General features: G+C 34.9%; 1 protein-coding gene across 1 annotated transcript in view; it reads right to left on the bottom strand.

Annotated features, from left to right (window-relative positions):
* DIP-lambda (Dpr-interacting protein lambda) overlaps positions 1–19,317 on the bottom strand; it is a gene marked incomplete at its 5' end in the record, with an annotated part of 81,541 nt that overhangs the window by 57,604 nt on the left and 4,620 nt on the right. The window contains 3 exons of the mRNA XM_017622487.1: positions 907–1,102; positions 6,660–6,845; positions 15,724–15,842. Coding sequence (XP_017477976.1) covers positions 907–1,102; positions 6,660–6,845; positions 15,724–15,842 — 501 coding nt within the window. The remainder of the gene's footprint in view (positions 1–906; positions 1,103–6,659; positions 6,846–15,723; positions 15,843–19,317) is intronic.

Genomic DNA, 19,317 nt, shown 5'->3' with positions numbered 1-19,317 from the left:
TCGCTGAATGGCGGATCCATATTTGATGTACAATTTATAAAGCAAAAGTTAACATCGAACGTCCGTACATGGCGTATGAGTTACTCAGATGAGAAGAGAATTTGACTTTAACCTTAAGCTTTAATCCAATCTTAGCCTTTAATACTTTGAATTTAAGTAGATCTTAGCCAATGTGTCCTTTTTTCTTTACATCGCACAGTGGTTTAAAATTGGAATTTTGTGTTCACAATTCACTGGAGCCTTCGTTTTTCACTCAATTTGGTTTTTTTTTGTCTTAAATGAAAGCTAATAAAATTTTCAAGAGATCAGTTGTGCCCGATTTTTGAATTTTTGCTTGTTTGTACTAAATTTTTTAGTGCAAAGTGCAGAAAAAGTAGTTGTTTTGAAGAAAGTCGATTCTCCTCTTCCGGTTAATATAAGTTACATAAAAAAACTAGTTAAAAGCAAATTCATTACTTTTTTTTTGTTTCTATAAAAATTTTGGGTATGCAGTTTTATAGATTATTAAATTTTAGTACAATAAAGTGCCACTTTCAAGTGGCTAAGAGTTCGCACTGATTTTTAATAATATAACAAACGCCTAAACACAAATAATAGCCAAGCTTCAGTATAAGGATTTTGAAAAAGCTATTTTAAAACAAGTGTATATTTATGTTACTTTAAAAAATATTTACAACGGCTTAAAATACACAGAACAGATGCTTCAGAAGCAGAAAAGTTCCGTTAAAACCAGAACAGATGCTCGCCGTACTTATAACGTGTGTTATTCAAAAGTATTTTAATATTACACATTAAAATCTAATTAAGAGCAACACCCGTCTTCTTCAAGACTGTATTCTTTATTTTGTATCACATTTTCTATATAAGCATTAATAAAAAGGCAATTACTTATGCCAATTATCTTACCTTGCTTCTCTCTTGTCTCCGTTCGCAAGACTATGTCCTTGGCGCCCTCGCGTCTCCATTGTACTGTTGGCTCAGGAACACCGGTAGCACTGCAGATGAGCACAATTGTGCCGCCCTCATTGCTAATACCCTCCTCAAGGTTTTGTTCCGGATGATTCAGAATGTCAGGCGGCACTACAACATCCAAATAGCCAGACTTCAGGTAAGTGATGGATGGAAGTGCAAGGATTTGTGCAAAGTGAACAAATGTGGAAGAAAGTAGAACATAAACAAAATTATATTCTTAAGTATATTCTAAGGATTGTGCAGTTAAAGTATGGAGAAATGTTCATACATATACATATAACGTAAGTAAGTACATAAATCCTTTCGGTTCGGTTTCGCCTTATCATAAATACATACGTTTGAGCCGCGAGAAAAAAACATTCAACCCAGTTAAAAAAACTTAAAAGAAAATGTCTCCTTAGTAAGGGTTCATCATAATTTAAATGACGTATTTTCAGATTTTTGGCATGGATCTTCCACGTGTTTACCTTCTCTTCGTAAGCGTGGCTCCAAAGCCCTGGTCAAAGCAACATCGCAAAAGAAAATATAGAAGAAATGTTTTTTCTTAACAGCGGTCGTCCCTCGGCAGGCAATGGCAAACCTCCGAGTATATTTCTGCCATGAAAAACAGCTTCTCATAAAAATACTATCGCCGTTCGGAGTCGGCATAAAACTGGAGGTCCCTCCGCTTTGCGTGACAACATCCAGGCTCACACCACAAATCGGAGAAGAAGCTCGGCCAAACACTAACATATGTATGTGTAAACGCCAATCTATTATTATTATTAATATTCAACATACGTACATATTGCCATTGCGACGACATATTTATGTTTGTGAAATAACTCAAATCCGGCTTATCTTAAAATGCTATGTTAATACTTCAGCTGCTAATTGAATTAAATTTCCTCGTATGTGCATATGTGTCCAAATTTATAAACCCTTTTCGTTTATACACGCTAGGGTGCTTCTTTAAAATTCAAGATCGAAATTTTGCATGAGACATCCCTTCATTTCGTTCTACGTACACAATAAAGATACCGAAGAAATTTTCAAAATTTATAAATCGTTTTTAGAGGTCCTTAACAGGGTTTGAAAATATTTAAATTCAACAAATTTGACAAATTTACACTGAGCCAAAAGCACAATAGGTTTCTCAACCAAGTTATGGTTTGATTTTTTCATGGTCAATAAGCCGATTGTAAGAAATGTGATTCAAGTTAAACATTTGAGAATAAATTCGTATGTATGGCAGTGGCTGAAGGTGCTTGCTGTTATTTGTAGGATTCCAGCAGTACGAATGGCGTGAGCGCGATACATAATTTTTATTTTTTTTTCTGTTTTTGATTTTTCTTAATTAAGAAAAAGCCTCTCAAGTTTAACATTTGAAGACGCATTTATAAAGCGGCTGAAGCTGAGTGTGTAGGGATGCTTGCTGTTATTTGCTAATCCCGCCACATATTAAAAGGATAATACAAATTTTTGTTTTATATCTCTGAATTATGAAAAAACATCTGTGAAGTGCAGAACATAAACGTATTCAAACGAAAAATCGCCAACCAAAAGTTTGGTTAATGTAAACAAAATTGTGGTTAATATTACCAAATCATGGTTGAAAATGTCAACCAAGGCATTGTTAATATTAATCAAAATATTGTTGATTCCTTTTCAAGTTTGAATTTGGTAATATTAACCAGTTTTTGGTTGATTTTTCTCTCAGTGTAGTTACCAAAGAAGAAATTAAAATAATTCTTTTTGAGTTCAGAAAGTCTATATTAACTTTCCCCTATACATGATGTTCTTCACAGCTTTCAAGGTAATTTTTTGTAATCCAGTGTTATTGGGAACTTAGGAAAAAATTAGAAAACGCTGCTTTCATTAAAAAAAAAAAATTTAACAAATGACAGCCTTTGGAGCTTAATATCGCATGTCAAATCCATGGGGAAAGTTAATATGGACTTCCTAAGCTGAAAACGCGTATTTTCTTGTGTAACAAAATATGTTAAAATAGTCAAATTTCAATATCTTCACCCCGGTAGTGACCATTAAAAATTATTTCATATTTTTTGTGTGTTCTCCTATACAAAATGAATGAATGAATTTAGATTATGACATTTTAGATTATGACATTTGACCCTAGTACTCGCCTACAGATACATTGGTATTTATAACGCTCATGAGTGTATGCATTGCAATAAAAAGAATGCGAATAGGATTTATAGCCAGAATAAATATGACAAGGACTATGTGATAACCAGTGTTCTCAGAATTTTCTCAGCAATCCAGATAAATGGACAAAAAAAAAGGCTATAAACAGCCAAATGAAAAAATTTTTAAGCTTAAACCTTGAAAAGTGTAAAGGCAAATATCCAAATGTTTTTTTAGTTTTTTTATCTGGATTTTCCTTAATTTAGAAAACAGCTAGAAAGAGCTAAAATATTTACCGAAAAAAGCTAAAAAAAGCTAGCAGCCAAATTGGAATTATTCTAGCTACTCGGCGGAAAACAGTTATATCCAGCAGGAAAATATGTAAATGGCAACACTGTGTTTGAGGGGACTTTGCCGTACATTTCATGCAATAGGGAGCTGCAGCGACATCAACGAACGGGATGGGTCACCGCTATGTTTCTACTACAAACTAACTTATAGCGTTTTCTTTTCTCGAAAAAATGTTGCATTTATTCTGACCTGCGCCAGGGCTGCCAAGTTTTTGTGTTCTTTTCAAGGCATTTTCACATGCATTTTGCGTGCATTGGATTACGATGGTGTAGTTTTAAATCCCCAATTTACTGGTCTTAACTATGCAAATCAACATTAAAAAAATCAGCTGTTAATAGCTAATTAGGAACATCTTGACNAACTTCGGAGAACAATTCATCTCAAGAAATGGACCGGTAAGTTGGCCACCAAGATCATGCGATTTGACGCCTTTAGACTATTTTTTGTGGGGCTACGTCAAGTCTAAAGTCTACAGAAATAAGCCAGCAACTATTCCAGCTTTGGAAGACAACATTTCCGAAGAAATTCGGGCTATTCCGGCCGAAATGCTCGAAAAAGTTGCCCAAAATTGGACTTTCCGAATGGACCACCTAAGACGCAGCCGCGGTCAACATTTAAATGAAATTATCTTCAAAAAGTAAATGTCATGGACCAATCTAACGTTTCAAATAAAGAACCGATGAGATTTTGCAAATTTTATGCGTTTTTTTTAAAAAAAAAGGTATCAAGCTCTTAAAAAATCACCCGTTATATAGAAATGTTAATATGAAGTCTGTACGATGAGCCGAATCCGAGGCATAACGATTTGAAGAAGTCCATGATTAGTCAGAATCACGAAAAAATCCAAACTTTGACAGATCATATCTCTTCGAACACGTGTTAGCTTATTTCCTGTATGGAACCCATAAAAAAATTTTACCGAATCGGAGACATGACATAATTTTTTTTTGCGAAATCCAACCGACTTAAAATAGAATGGCTTGTTTGCATCAAAAACTGCTAAATTACTTACTTTTAAAAACTTTAAGTAAGCTGTTTTGCTACACAATTTTTTTACCCTTGTTGTGGTAACCTTATTGCAAGTTTATTTCAAAAACACTTTTAGAAATACTTGTTAGATCAGATTTCAAGTATCACAAGTAATTTTTAAGCAAAAAACAGAACCGACCTCAATTCTCATATACAAATTTAAGAGTACTGTTAATTTCTTCATGATGCAATTGTCAGATCTAAACAAATTATTATAGGACCACCTCTGAGGTACCATCTTTCTTTTAAAAGGAGAATTATAGAAATCGGCTAACGCACTCCAAAATTAGGCGGTACTATACATAAAAAACATATTCCGAAGAATTGATGACCTCCTCGTTTTATTGAAGTCGGGTAAAAAGTAATCTCCGTTCAATTTACATATAGGAATCTAACCACACATCGACCAGTTGCCCGCCTAAATCGCGGTTGTGACAAAAACGAGATTTGGTAACCCTGAACTACAGGCATCGAGTTTAATGCATAAAAATCATAGAATCGTTTTTAGAACAGATTTGTGAAATAATATCTAGAGATAATACCACCTCTAGAAGCAATGCCTTCAAAGAAAACCCGTTTTTCTGCTCTCCTGTAAAATTTTAGTGCCGTAAGATAGGCGGTTTTGTAGTTGGGCGATGGGTGGCTTTGCAAAAACATCTAAGATATGTATGAGTATTGTCATCCATTCTTCTTTAGAGTGTTCTAAATAAGTAATAATATCGACACTTTTATAAAAAGTTCTATTACTACACTAACCTAAGAATAATGAAAACAGGCAAATAACCTACATATTTATGCATATAGGAGGAATTCATACCGCCCGCCTGATGACTGCAGCCTCTTTTAAATGATGATGAAAAGATACGATGATCGAAAAGAATAAATTTTTCATAGTACCTTACGACGAAAATACGGTTCAAATATGTCTGGGCCGGGGTATTCACGTTTATTTGAAACCCCCGGATTTTGAGCGGTTCAGCTCTCGTCTGACGCTGAATTGAGCCGAAATACTTTGATGTGGGTTACAAAATTTTAGCAAGTGTTATAATACGCTTACAAAAGCGGCAAAATATTTTGAGAGCTATCCTAATGTACATATGTACATATCAACATATTTGTAAATATGTATGCTAACAAACCCCATCATACATGTATTTCTTTGCGGTTCATATTTGAGTTAAATATGTGCAATCTGCTATCATCAAGAGTGCTATTATTATTTCAGCCAAAACGGCTTGTGTGTGGCTTCAGAGACAAATTCCAGGCCCCAGGCGAATCTTCAAACGAGTTGACCTGTATAAGCACATACATATGTATGTATGTATTGTGCACAAACAAACTGTTTGTGTTGTAATTTGTTTTTGTTTACGAAGTAACATGTGAATTGAAAAGAGGTTCTGCCCATCAGGAGTGAAGTGGTGACCTTTAAGGATTACTATAATCATATCGCATTAGATTATATTTATCGATTGGCCAAGAAATTGAGGCATATGCATACATACATATGTACTAATATACAAGCAGTTTTCATTACATATGGACAATAACATTCCTTCCTTACGAGGCTTAAGATAGGATACCTGGCATTAGCCTCTTTGTACTTATTGTACGTAGTGTCACATATTGGGGCTTAAAACAATTTACACGTTTATTTCTAGAAAGAATTTGATACTAGAACGGAGCTTAGGCGCATGGATTTTGAAAGAAAATATTATTTTTGCTGCCAAGATGCATTCACAGCAGACAGCAGCTTGCTTAATTAACATTGGTTTAGTGTAAAAAACTGTGAAAGTTCAACGAACAAGTGAAGTAGCAAAATGGAGACTGCACTTTAACTTACTGGTTCCAGCTGGAATTACGCAGTTACTTATATACATATAAAGTAGTTACTTGTATAAGTGCGCGGTTGCAAAGGTGATTGGAGTAGCGTTGCATGACACCATAAGTTCAGTGCCATGTTTGGATCAACAGCTTAAATTATGCTACCACACCTCCTTCATTTGTAGAGCTTTTGTGCATAAACCATTGCCTAATTTTAAAATAGTATGGCCAGCTAATACTTGGCCATTTCGTTTCATATACATAACTATCACCTGCCTAAACTATTTTGTATGTATGTACCTATGCAGCACCTTATTCGATGCTTAGTTGGCTTACTTGGGTTAGTTGAGTTTACTTACCAGACTCTTCATGGGATCTGTGTTCACTTGGCACATGTAACTGCCCGAATCGTTGAGCTGTACGTGGGATATGTGTAGTTTCCAGGTGTTGTGACCATTGTGTGTCACTGATAATCTGGGATTAAGTGACACCATGTGGGTGTGAATGCCGAGTATTGCTTTGGAGTCTGATTTAATCCATGCAACCTGAAAAATGTATGAAAAAACAGAAAGTAAGCACATAAATAGTTATGAAAGCACATACATACATCCTATGGTCTACTTAACTATGTATATGAAAAAGTAGTATAAACGCAAATAAGAATGTATACATAATGTCGTGAGGAACATCTCATCACTCATCACTATTGGAGAGTTAACAATGTCAACTTGGAGCTGAGGGTGTTTTTTGTGATTTTGTTCTTTTTTATACTATGAAATTAAGTTTTATACTATGAAGTTTAGTTGTATGCGAATTTTGGAAAAGTTCTATTAATTTAGCGTAAGCACAAGCTGGGGAAAGGCTCTGGGTGCAGAGCCGTTCACTATAGCTGTCAATGTACAGTAGAGTGGTCCAAAACAATAAAGTCGGAATTTTAATGCCGCCACCCCCTAGGATTGTTCTGAAACGAAAATAAATATACCCCTATTTTTTTATTTTGAAATCAAAAAATATTTAGGGAGTGCTAACAGCGCTCAAACTTTTCCATGTATTTTATATGGCGAAAAAACCAATTTTCGTAAAAATGGCATACAACTCTTGAAAATCAATATTTTGCAATCGTAAAACTATGGTTTTCTTCAGGAGACTTCAAATATTGATATCCAATTGTTTATTTAACCATTTTTTATGATTAAAGATTTTTTATTGGTCCCCCCATTGCATTTTCAAGGACCCATAAAATATAGTCACCATGAAAAAATTGTTAAAGGAACAATTGGGTATTATTACCAGGAATCTCCTGAAGATAAGCAAAGCGATCGAAAAATATTGATTTTCAAGAATTCTACACTATTTCTACGAAAAGTTGTTTTTTCCCATATAAAATACATTGAAAACTTTGAGCGCTTTGAGCACACCCTATTTTTTTTTATTTCAAAATAAAAAAATAGGGGTATAATTTTTTTTGGTATAGAACAATCCTAGGGGCTGGCGGCATTAAAAATGCGACCTTATTTCTTTACATACATTTTTGGACCACTTTAATGTACAGCAGTGCAAATTAAGTGCCGGCCTTGTGGTGGGAGAGAGACTCCGTTACCGTGTACTGTCATTCACCCAGTGGATGTGTTTTTGCCCACAATCCACGTCAAATCAAGATCCTTCAACCCCTCATTTATTTACACCTACCCCCTGACGAAAGACAGGGACGGAACATTTAATATCTCTTCCATGAGCGCACTTATGACTTCATGTCGAGTGTGGCAAGGACGGGATTCTTGGCTCCACCGTCGGGAAGTTCCAACCAAATTACGCTGACGCATTTGCACAAGGAAAGCACGTCGTAAAAAACTAAGAACACAACAGCCGGCCAATTTATTCGCCCCTCAACTCTCGCATCTGCTCTCAGAAAGCGTTATTCAACAAATTTACTTAGGGTACGTACAAAAATTGTATGAAACCGTATTTTTCCAGTAAAAAGTTGAAGCAAATACTACAAATATTCTAGTTACTTTTCATTTAAAGTATGTAATACACATATTATATTTGCTGCCGCTCCCATGCGAGAAGCCTACACCTATAGTTACGCTTCACTTCACCTTGCTGACCTCGGCGGCACTCGATTTTCTGTGCGTACGCACTCTAATGCTGGCAGGAGAACCAAATTTGACGCTCATTTCGTACTGCCGCCGAATAAGTAGTCGGATTTCAGCGAGCCCGAAAGAAAACCTGGTACGATGATTAACATCGTGCCACTGCAGAGAAAACAGATGCCGCCAGGAGGATACGCTACGATCGGGCGTAAGGTGATCTGTATGGGACCGATATAGGGAGCTGAAGAGGGAGGTTCGACGTATTTTGCCTAATAAAAAGAGAAAATCCCAAATAAGTAGTTGTAAGAGCTTGAAATGCTGACCAGCAATGCCGTTAGGTGGGACACTACGACACTCCCTCTCTTGCAAAAACACTCCGATTTTGAGATTATCACAATTAAATATTTACTATGAAATGAAAATGAATGACCATATTCTACATTTATACGTAAGATACGCATTTGCAAAACAAAAACTGATCTGTTAATACCTAACTTACTGTTTGTCCGATGGTAAAAAATTCCAAATCATTATTGCCTGTTTATAAACAGACAATAATATGATCATCGAAAAAGAAAATAAAAGTAAAAATTAGGGCTGTGCGATTATTCGATTACTCGAGCAAGTTGGTTAATCAATTATTCGGTTAATAAATTACTCGAGTAATCAAGATTTTGATTACTCAAAACGATGATTAATCGAGTTACTTGATATATGATTACTAAAAAAAAATAATTTTGCTCGTTAAAAGAGTTTGCTTTGGAAAATGCTTATTTTCTTTTTTACATTCTGTATATGAAAAAAATTTTTCGTTTTAATTTTTGAAAAGAGAAACGTTGTTTTCAAAGTATCAAGGAACTTTAACTACTTTATACTTATGTAAAGAGTTGAAATGTTGATTACTCATTTTACTCGAAATGTTGATTAATCATAAAGCAACTTACTCAAATATTATTTTTTTTGTTTAATCAAAAATCTTGCTTACTCGAGTAACTGAACTTTTGAGTAATCATAATTTCCAATTAATCGAATAATTGAGTTATTTACTTTATGATTAATTTAAATTTTCAGTAATCAATTAATCGCACAGCCCTACTAAAAATACATAGATTTTGATTTAGTTTTGGACTGATATCAATCATATTATTTTTAAGCCTTTATATGAAGTTTATATCGGGCCCAGGGCACAAATGAAAATTAATTCCATACGTTTTTTGAAAGCGATAAAAAAAAATCCAAGAAAACGCTCACAGTTGTGTGCAGAAATTAAAAAAGGGTTAATTTTAATGATCGCGTATTAAAAGCAGTCGAAATTTTACATCCAAGTTATTTTGGTAATAGTTTGGTATCTTTACAGGTCTATTCTGCATATTACCGATGAATTTGTAACCTGACAATTTTGTTACCAAAAAGTATTACCAGTTTATGTCACCGCAATTCAAGATGCGTTGGTAATGGCAGGCTGAGCTCGACAACGTATACAATTGGTGTATGCGTAATTGTCTATTCCTTAATATTAGTAAATGTCATTATACCTCCTATGCTAAGTTATTAAGACTGGTACCTACTTCCTACTGTATCTCAAATGTGCCGCTGAAGTCAATTTGTGAATTTAAGGACTTGGGGGTCTACTTTGATACCAAGCTTAGCTTTACCACTCACATCAATTTTATTATTTCTAAATCGTTCGCGATGTTGGCATTTGTTCGTCGTAATTGTTCTACGTTTTCCGATCCTTATACTTTCAAACTTTGTATACGTCTTTTGTTCGTTCTAGGCTGGAATAGGCGGTGTTTATTTGGAGACCATACCATTCTATTTATATCAATAGATTAGAATCTGTTCAATGGGTTTTTGCTCGGTTTGCTTTTCGCTCGCTAAGATTTACTGAACCTCTCCCGTCTTACCGTTCTCGCTGTCTATTAATCAACCTTATGGCCTTAGATGCGAGGCGTACTCTTTGATCGATGTGTTTCAGGCTCTATCGATTGTCCATTCCTTCTTATGAGAATTTTTTTAATGTTCCTCCACGTATTCTTCGTTGCAATGAATTATTTTATGTTGGCTTAGCAAAAACCGTTTATGGCATGAACACCCCTTTAAGGAGGGTGCTATGTCAATTCAATGCTTACTCTTTTAGAGTTTGATTTCTCTTCTTCCAAGCTTAATTTTAAGAATATACTTGTAAGGCATTTGTTATGAAAACCATGATACATACTTATATTTTTTATTTTTGCGTTATCCTGTAAAAAAAAATATTCGGCAGTTCAGCTATGAAGATTTGTAAAAATTCTGGCACTGCATATTCCACGGGGCAGCTTATGAGATGGTTAAAAAAATTACCGGTTATAAGAGTGCAAAGAATGCGAAAAGGGTTTAAAAACTGACAGGAACTTTATTTACCAGCTACAAAATGTTTATTGCCAGTATAGAATAGACCTGTTGGTAAAGCTTTTTCCAAACATTGAGCGTGGGCTAATCAGTAGCAAAGTTTTATGGTGAAACAACTTTTTATTGCTGTAATTTTTTAGCAGTTGATCTGATGCAGAAGAAGTTGGCCAATTAAAATGCTAAACAATTTTTTATTATTATTATAAAAAAAGTATTTGTCTTTGCTGATTTTAGTAATTTTTAAACTGATAGCCATGCATTTATTAGATATCTTAGCAATAATATTAGAACGAAAAAACACTCAAATTTTTCACTAGCCTAGAATTTTCCGAGCCAGAATTTTCCTTCACCTGATAGTTGTAAAAAACTTACAATCCATAGTACTTTGGTATCACTGCACAGGCCCATTGTTGTAGAAAAAAATATCGATGACCCGGAAAAGGAGTGGTGTCTTCTGATTTTAACTGCTTTTGAAATTGAAAAACAATTTGAAGATTTTTGGTTTTCCGTCTCTAAACAAAAAAATGCATTGGGAGAAGTTGAGACTCTGAAACTGAAAACTGAACGAGTTTTTTTGCAAACTAAGCTTATTAAAAACTGAACACGGAACAAGTAGAATGTAAATACTGTGAATTCGATAATGCCAGTAAAAGAACAGTTAGAAGAAATTAGAAGCCCTCTAAAGTAACTGTATCCAAATAGATATATTTGACTCAAAGGAATACCGCATACGATGGACGTTACAACGACATATGTATACGTAATATAGAGAATTAAAATGCAACGGCTCCCCTTGCCCAGCCATGGTCACGAAGACGTCAACCCTGAAAGTATTCAATATGTATCCCTTAGCAGAAGGTTTGTATGACCAAGTTATAAAGGAATTGGCTTCACTTGGAATTTCCACTTGGTGTAAGTTGGCTAAGAAGACAAACGACTGGCATTCTTTATTGAACTAGGAAAATTTGAAAATAGTAGAGCCATTGAACATTTGCTGAATTAGATTGGGAGACAAGAAAAGTTCCTTTGTGGGAGTTACTTTAGCTTAGGGACATTACGTATCAAATATTGGCGACAAATTATCAGATTCAGATTCATGGATTAAAGTTCCACGAAAATATGCCTTTGGATTAGCGTAATCTTGAGAACTAAACTCTCTGCGTGAGGCTCGGACACTTCTAACCACCAGATTAGTATATCGTCATAATGACTTCAAAAAAGAGCTTGCATGTGCGCCCGCCTACCTTTGTCCGACAATGTCTTAAGAAATTTTAAGACTCTCCTCAACCCTGTCTGCGGCTGATAGAAATTTTGTTGTTACTACATATACATATATATACTGTATTTTGAAAATGACTGGCAATTTTGTAGGCGAACAAAGCTATTAATTAGTACCTACATTTGTAAATTTTTTAGTAGCATGTATGTATGTAGGTACATACATACACAATTTATTTTCCTTTCATTATACATATCTATGGTATTTGCGAGGCTTCAGTGAGTGTTCTGATGCATTAAATGAGTAAATTTATTGGTTTATTTGCAGTCGTCAGAAAATGTTTTATTACTTGCATTGTAAATATTGCACAAATCTTCTTGCAGGACACAAGACAACCGCAGCAATAACGAACAGTTTGTGTGATTCATGTTTGTTTGTTAAATTTTCTGGGTGTTAACTTAAGTTGTTATACAATTTAGATATGGAAATTCCAAATTGAAATAAATTATTTAAATACAAAAGTCAAACGCATGCAAACTTTAATTTATTTTCTGAAGTTAAACATTCGTTTAGAAATTGTTGATGAAAGCGAGGAATAACTGCACTGATCAAATAATTCGTATTTGTTTTTGCTTTCGAGTTTTTGGAAGAAATATTATTATTTTTCTTAAATAAATAAATGTAAAGAACGATTCCCATATATTTGTAATTGAATTATGCTTTTTCATGGTTATATAGTTATGTTCAGACCCTCTTATTAACACAAACTTTCCTCATGGTACACCCTTAAGCTTTGTGCAACTGGTCATAGGCCACAAACCAAAATGGAGGAAGCTGATAGTGGTGCAATTTAATTTGTGTTACTCCACTTCTGTCTCACTCTACTTCTATTTAACTCGACAAGGACATATGTATGTAGATGTCGCCCTGTTCAAAGGACCCTGACATGTGCAAGGCAGGGTCGCAGGGCTTAAAATAAAACGTCTAACATCTGCTCACCCTAACTACAGAAGGTAATATAAGATAAATGTATTTGCTTCTACTAAATCAAAAATATGTAGAAAATCCAATCAGCCAACGTTCCGTAATAAGGTTAGGCTACCAGCAGGATTATTAATTGGATGGTATCAAATATCAGTTACTCCGAGGTAGGATTTTCCGTGTGTTGTAGAACTTCGTGCTAACCGAATTCCTGTTTCGCACATCGAAAGCCACTAAGGTCATTGTGTAAACAGATGTCTTTGTCATTCTGGTCGTGGGGAAATTCGTCTCGACGGTCAGCGAGATTTTACAATCTAAAATTAACCATCTGGCAGGGTTGCAGAAAGAAACAGTCTAGGGGTTACCTCTCCAATACCGAACATTTTCTATTTACCAAGCGAAATAAGTAAGACAAATTTCGAACTCCGTCTCTCAATGGAGCAAATCTTAAATTTTCAAAAGATGCAACGTATTCCTGCGGATTATTCTCGACTCTAAACTTTCCTGGAACACCAACATCGAAGAGCGGAGATAAAAGATTCTTAATGCGATCTACTCCTATATGGCACTGGTATGACCCTATTAAGCCGGCATTTCAGGGTACTATTTTATATATATATAAGGCAAATTTGAAAGTTAGGGGGGGCTCGAGCACCCACCTGCCCCTACCTGGCTGCGCCCATGGTTGCCTTGATATGCGTCAAGGAATGCCGAAGATCCTTTCAAGCACTTCAGCAACACATAATCAATCTAAAACTAAACATGCCTTGCTTTTAATGAAACGGAAGATCCCTTAATTCTCTTTACTAAGGCCAAATACCAGCTGCCTACTAAAGCTAAAAAAGGTGACCATCCACACCGATGGATCATGGATGAGAAGGCAGTTGGAGCAAGTCACTTTTCAGAGAATCTGTAGATAAGGCTATTGTATCGCCTGGCTGCAGTATTTGTGAGGCGGAGATATTTGCCGTGGGGAAGGCTCTGAGTAACTTCAAAGTATTAATCTGCTGGCTTCGTCGTCGTAGTAAATATCGAAGGTTTCTCTGCATAAGTTGTCTGGATAAGAAAGAGGCGGAATCGGTTCACCCTTTGCTAATTTCCAATTCTATAGACAAGGCGTTTTACTCACTTGCGATCTCGCTTTTCCACCAGGTCGGTGAAGATAATGGAAGTGAAATTAGTTGATCTCCACAATTTTCTCCGGGATAGTAAATGAATACTAGAACAACTCTTTCAACAATCTCAATGAGAAAACTTGTCTCCGAGTGGGGGTATGATAGCCTCATACACGCCTCTCTAATCTAATCTAGCCTAACCCAACTTCAGTGTCATTTGCCTAAATCACAGAATTCGAAGAAAACAAGCTGTTTTAAAAACATATCTTTAATACAGGGTAAATATAAATTGCGAAATGAATATTATGAGCAGCTGCTTCATTAGAGGGCAACACTAGTTTCTTTCATTTCTCAAGCGCGGCAAAAATGCACTCACTCTCACACTGTTTTGATAGGCACACATAAACGAGCTCGTAAGTGTTTTTTATAATCGTACGTAAATTTGCAATTTCTTTTATGCTATACCAAGGGCCGTGCTAAGGTCAATCGTGCGTTCTTTCCATCACTGAGTTACTCATAGAAGTACATACAAATATATATATGTACATATTGCCATCACAAAATGGAGAACGTGCGCTCCGCTTGAGAGTGCAAAATAATTTATTGCCACATTGACAGTGTGCATCAGGGATGGAAATTCAAAATTTCAAAATGTGCCTAATGGTCTTCAAAAATAGTGCCGAAAAGACAATGAAAGTGCCACAAAATTAAATTTGTTTTAAGGCCTTTTAAGAACAATATATGTATATTTAGAAATAATATTTTTAAAATACTCTGAAGTAATATAATAATTATTAATTAACTAAGTTATTACAGTAAATCACTTTTCCTTAGACATATACAACGAAGTTCAGCTATTCTGACATTTTTTCACACTTATGTACGTATATACATATATGCGAATATAGTAAAAAAAATAGTTAAAAAAGCTCTTTCTCTTTAAACAAGACGTGGCAAAGCCTACTAGATGTAGCCCAGGACTGAGTACAACCGACTGGAATGAACCTGCGCGCCTAGCGCTCAACCGCCTCCCGACGTAATACTTGATAGTGGTACCGGGGGGTTCGGTACTTGGACGGTAGGAGGTTTAGTTAGAGTTAAAGTCCACACTAACGGGTATAGTGAATTAAAAGCTTCTTGTTGCGAAAACTTACTTTTTGTACTGCGTATTCACAATAGAATTCAGCGGTTTGCAAATATTTCTCACGGCGCTTATTTTAGTTTTTTTAGTGCTTTTAATGTTCACTTTTTGTAATTATTTTTATTTAATGTGGATTGTGATTTTTTGTTATATATTGGCATTTTATGCTAAATTTCTATATTTTATGATTGTGCCAAAACAGGATGAATTGTGCCAAAAATGCCTCTGAGAATGAAAGTGCCAAAAATGGCACTATTGTGCCTACTTTTCCATCACTGGTGTGCATATAAAGCAACATTCATACTTGTGTGGCTACTCGGGCCATCTTTTTCAGCTTTTAAACTGAATACTTGCAGCGTACTTATGTATGTATATGCATCCCGTAAGTATATATATATATATAGTATATATTCTAACATCCTTATACATATGATTGTACCTATGAAAGTTAGTATATGTGCATAAATGTTCATATGTACTCACCCGATATTGTCCCAAGTTGTTGACCACGCACGTAAATGAGACGTCGCGCCCTTGCGGCACTGTAAAGTTGGTCAATTGCGCCAAGAATTCAGGCTCTGGCTCATCTGGTTGATTATGGCCTGCAAATGGAAGTGATGACAGCCCATTTGGCTAGTTACTTTCGTGAATAGATTGCAAATGTGAGAATGGGTAGTGTGTGGGGGAGTAAGTGTTAGAGCATTTTATTTACGAGTGTACTTATATCTACGTGTTTTAGCGAATGTACATACTATGTGGTGTCAAGTGAAAATGAACCGTTAAGTGAGCAACTTAAATGTGTGGTACGAAATTTTTTTTTCTGATAACTCTGGAGCGAAAAGTATGGCAAAAATGCTGCAAGGCATATAATATAATCGCATGCACTTACCCTGCATGAACCACTGAAGATTTAGAGCTCTATAAATTTATATATGCACATACCGAGGGCCTCCACACTAACGACACAACTAAAAATTTCATGTATTTTGGTTATATAGCGGATTAGGATGATAAAAGGCTATATTCTTGTCTGGAACATCGGCATATCGCACACGATCTTCAAAAGAGACACAACTCAAAATTTGGCATTTTTGAAATTATGCGCTCAAAAAGCTGGAGCAAATATTTGTCATAATTGTTAAAAAAAAAACCTAAGGTAAAGTCTCGCTTGCCCATATGACAATCATGTGCTCAGAAATAGTTTTTCGCATTTTCTGACAAACGAGTAATTTTGACTTGTGATCCTTTTGAAGACGGTGTGCGATATGTTCGCTTGTTACCAATCGGACGCGGGACGCAATTGGGCCATTTATCTGAAAATCGATGTTGGCAACCCTTACTACTCAACAGTGGCACATGTTTCAGTTGCTACCGAATCTCTCTGCGGGCAGTTCTAGTGTTTATCGTGAATATAGGCATAAGTCAAAAGCTGTCGACGGGTTATTGATGTTTTTATAGGAAATAACGAAATTTTTCGAATAGCGCCGTTGTTTAGTAATACCAGTAGATTTACTTCGCTTAACGGCTTAACAATAGTTACTTATTGTTTAAATAAAATAATGTTTTCAATCGAATTCTTAATAAACCTTTATATAACTCAGTCATAATTTGAATTACATAATGACCGCAAATAATCCATAATAATTACGTCCCAAGGCATATCATTGCTATATTATAAAACCGAAAACTTAAATTTTTTTTCTACCGAAAATTTTTGTAATTTGAGTTGTGTCCTTATTGCACGACCATCTATATTTACAAACATGGGTACTTGTTATTTTTTCTACCCCTTTTGATAATTGTGTCGTATACTAGTATATTTTTCGAGGACATGACCAATCAACGTCGAATAACTTTGTGAATTCTTTTTTGTTGTATTTAAGTACGAGTGCATTCAACGGACTCTAAACATCTAAGGTGTGAGACGTTTATTAAATTACAGGTTGTAACGAACTCGGTTGGTTGTCAGTCAGTACATGTAAAAATAGTAGCACGTTTTTACAACCGCACATACATAAGTGTTCAATCTAATGTTGAAAATCATCCCTGCAGGGAAAAATACTAATTATTAACCAGAATACTACCTGCTTGCTTTTTAGATTAATTTATCCTGCTTTTTCCTCTGCTCGTGGCTGGTGTTTTTAACATAGCGATGTTCAACGCAATGTCAGTTATTTGGCTATGCATCACCCAATCGATACTTAAATTTTAATACTTGAAAGTTTTAAATAACCTTATCCCCTAGACTTTTAACCAAAAACCCGTTTTTGCATAGGTTGGAGCAAATATCAGATTTCAACATTTTTTCCAGCGACCCGACTAGAAAATTCTAACCAACTGAATTCCGTCTTTGTACTTAATAATACAATTAGGAAGTCGGGCGCATTAGGGTGGGTCAAATTTTTTTACGACTTTGTTCCGGCGACTAAAGTATTCTTCTAGTAATTCTGAACAAAATTATTCATGAATTTCAGAGCTCCTAATTTTTAATTTTAGTTATTACTCAGCGATCTAATAATTTTAAATATTTTATTATATACATATGTATATGAGACTGCATCACCAAAAAAAGTTGCGGGTTTTCCGCCAGGATTACAAAATCTATTATATTTTAAGACGTCCACCAAAATATTTCGGAAAAATATTAAGATTTAAGTGAGCTGGACCGATTTGAAAATACCTCCAAAAATGGAGTTTTTTATGAATAAAAATATTTAAAAAGCTTTTCAACGGAATCGTAAGAATGAGATTTTTGATGCTGTTTTTTGTACTTTTTTCAAAGATTGGTTTACCAAAAACTTGAATAACTGGTCCAAAAATATTCTGATTTAGACTTATGGGATCTCAGTAGAAATGTATTTTCACACTGTTTTTATTTCTGGCCAAAAAAACGTCGTTCGTGTCCCATCTAGTTTTTTCGAAATACCAACACATCTTTATTCAACTTTGAATGACGTTCGTTCATCCTACCTTTCTTTTTCATCCTTTGAATGAGTTTATTAGCAAACAAATAGAAAGGATGAGAAAATTACTTTCCAATGACACCTCTTAATTCTAAATCGGAAGAGTTTAGGTTCAGTTATTCAAGTTTTTCTTAAATCAATCTTTGAAAAAAGTTAAAAAACAGCATCAAAAATCTCATCATTACGATTCCGTTCAATGTTTTCTTAATATTTTTATGCAAATTTTTTAAGCTTAACCCGTTTTATCATTTGAGGTAGTTTTTTCAAAAAATATCCTTAAGAAACTATTTTTATTCATAAAAAGCTCCACTTTTGGAGGTATTTGAAATTGGTCCAGCTCACTTAAATCTTAACATTGTTCCGAAATATTTTGGTGGTAGATTTTATAATTTTTTTTTGTATGGGGAGTGATGCAGTGTAATGTATATATATGGTATATTCTTTCTGAACGTTACCCCACCCTGCCCAACTTTCCACTTAAAACTTTTTAAAAAATATGTAAAACTAAAAAAAAAACAAGCTTTCCAATGCCGAGTGTCATAATAACGTGACGGTAAATTTAAAAATCATTTCGAGGTCAACATGGTGTTTTTTACTGGTAACCCCCCTTTTTTTATCACTAATTCAGAAAGAACGGAAAAGTCTACGTTCAGATAGCATATAATATGTGGGGTTCAATTGACCGTCAGGGTCCGTTCCTTCTGAATTTGAAATAAAAAATACCATGCTGACCTCAAAATTACTTTGAATTTTACCCTCACGTTATTTTTTTAAATGGAATTTTACATATTTTTAAAAGGTTTTTAGTTAAAAGAAAAACAAGTAAGAAAGTCTAAGTTCGGGCGGAGCCGAACATTAAATACCCGGCGCAAGTATTAAATATATGTTTTCCTCCTTTCCGAAAGCTACCGCTACATGATAAGCCGGGGTGTATACATTTTAAGTAAATTAGCGTCCTTTCGAAAATTTGAAATTTAGTTTCAAGCATATCTGAAATTTACCGTTATATGAAAAGCGGCCTCAATTTTAGTCCGATTTCAACAATTTTCAACGGTTTGCTTTTATGTGGCAAGCACAATAACCATACCGAGCTTGGTACAAATTGCTAGAACGG

The sequence above is a fragment of the Rhagoletis zephyria genome, unplaced genomic scaffold, assembly GCF_001687245.7.
Source record: "Rhagoletis zephyria isolate East Lansing unplaced genomic scaffold, Rhagoletis_zephyria_1.1 Rzeph_scaffold_00003, whole genome shotgun sequence".
In the NCBI taxonomy this organism is placed as follows: domain Eukaryota; kingdom Metazoa; phylum Arthropoda; class Insecta; order Diptera; family Tephritidae; genus Rhagoletis; species Rhagoletis zephyria.
The sequence above is the reverse complement of the archived record's forward strand: the minus strand, read 5'-3'. Positions and strand labels throughout refer to the sequence as shown.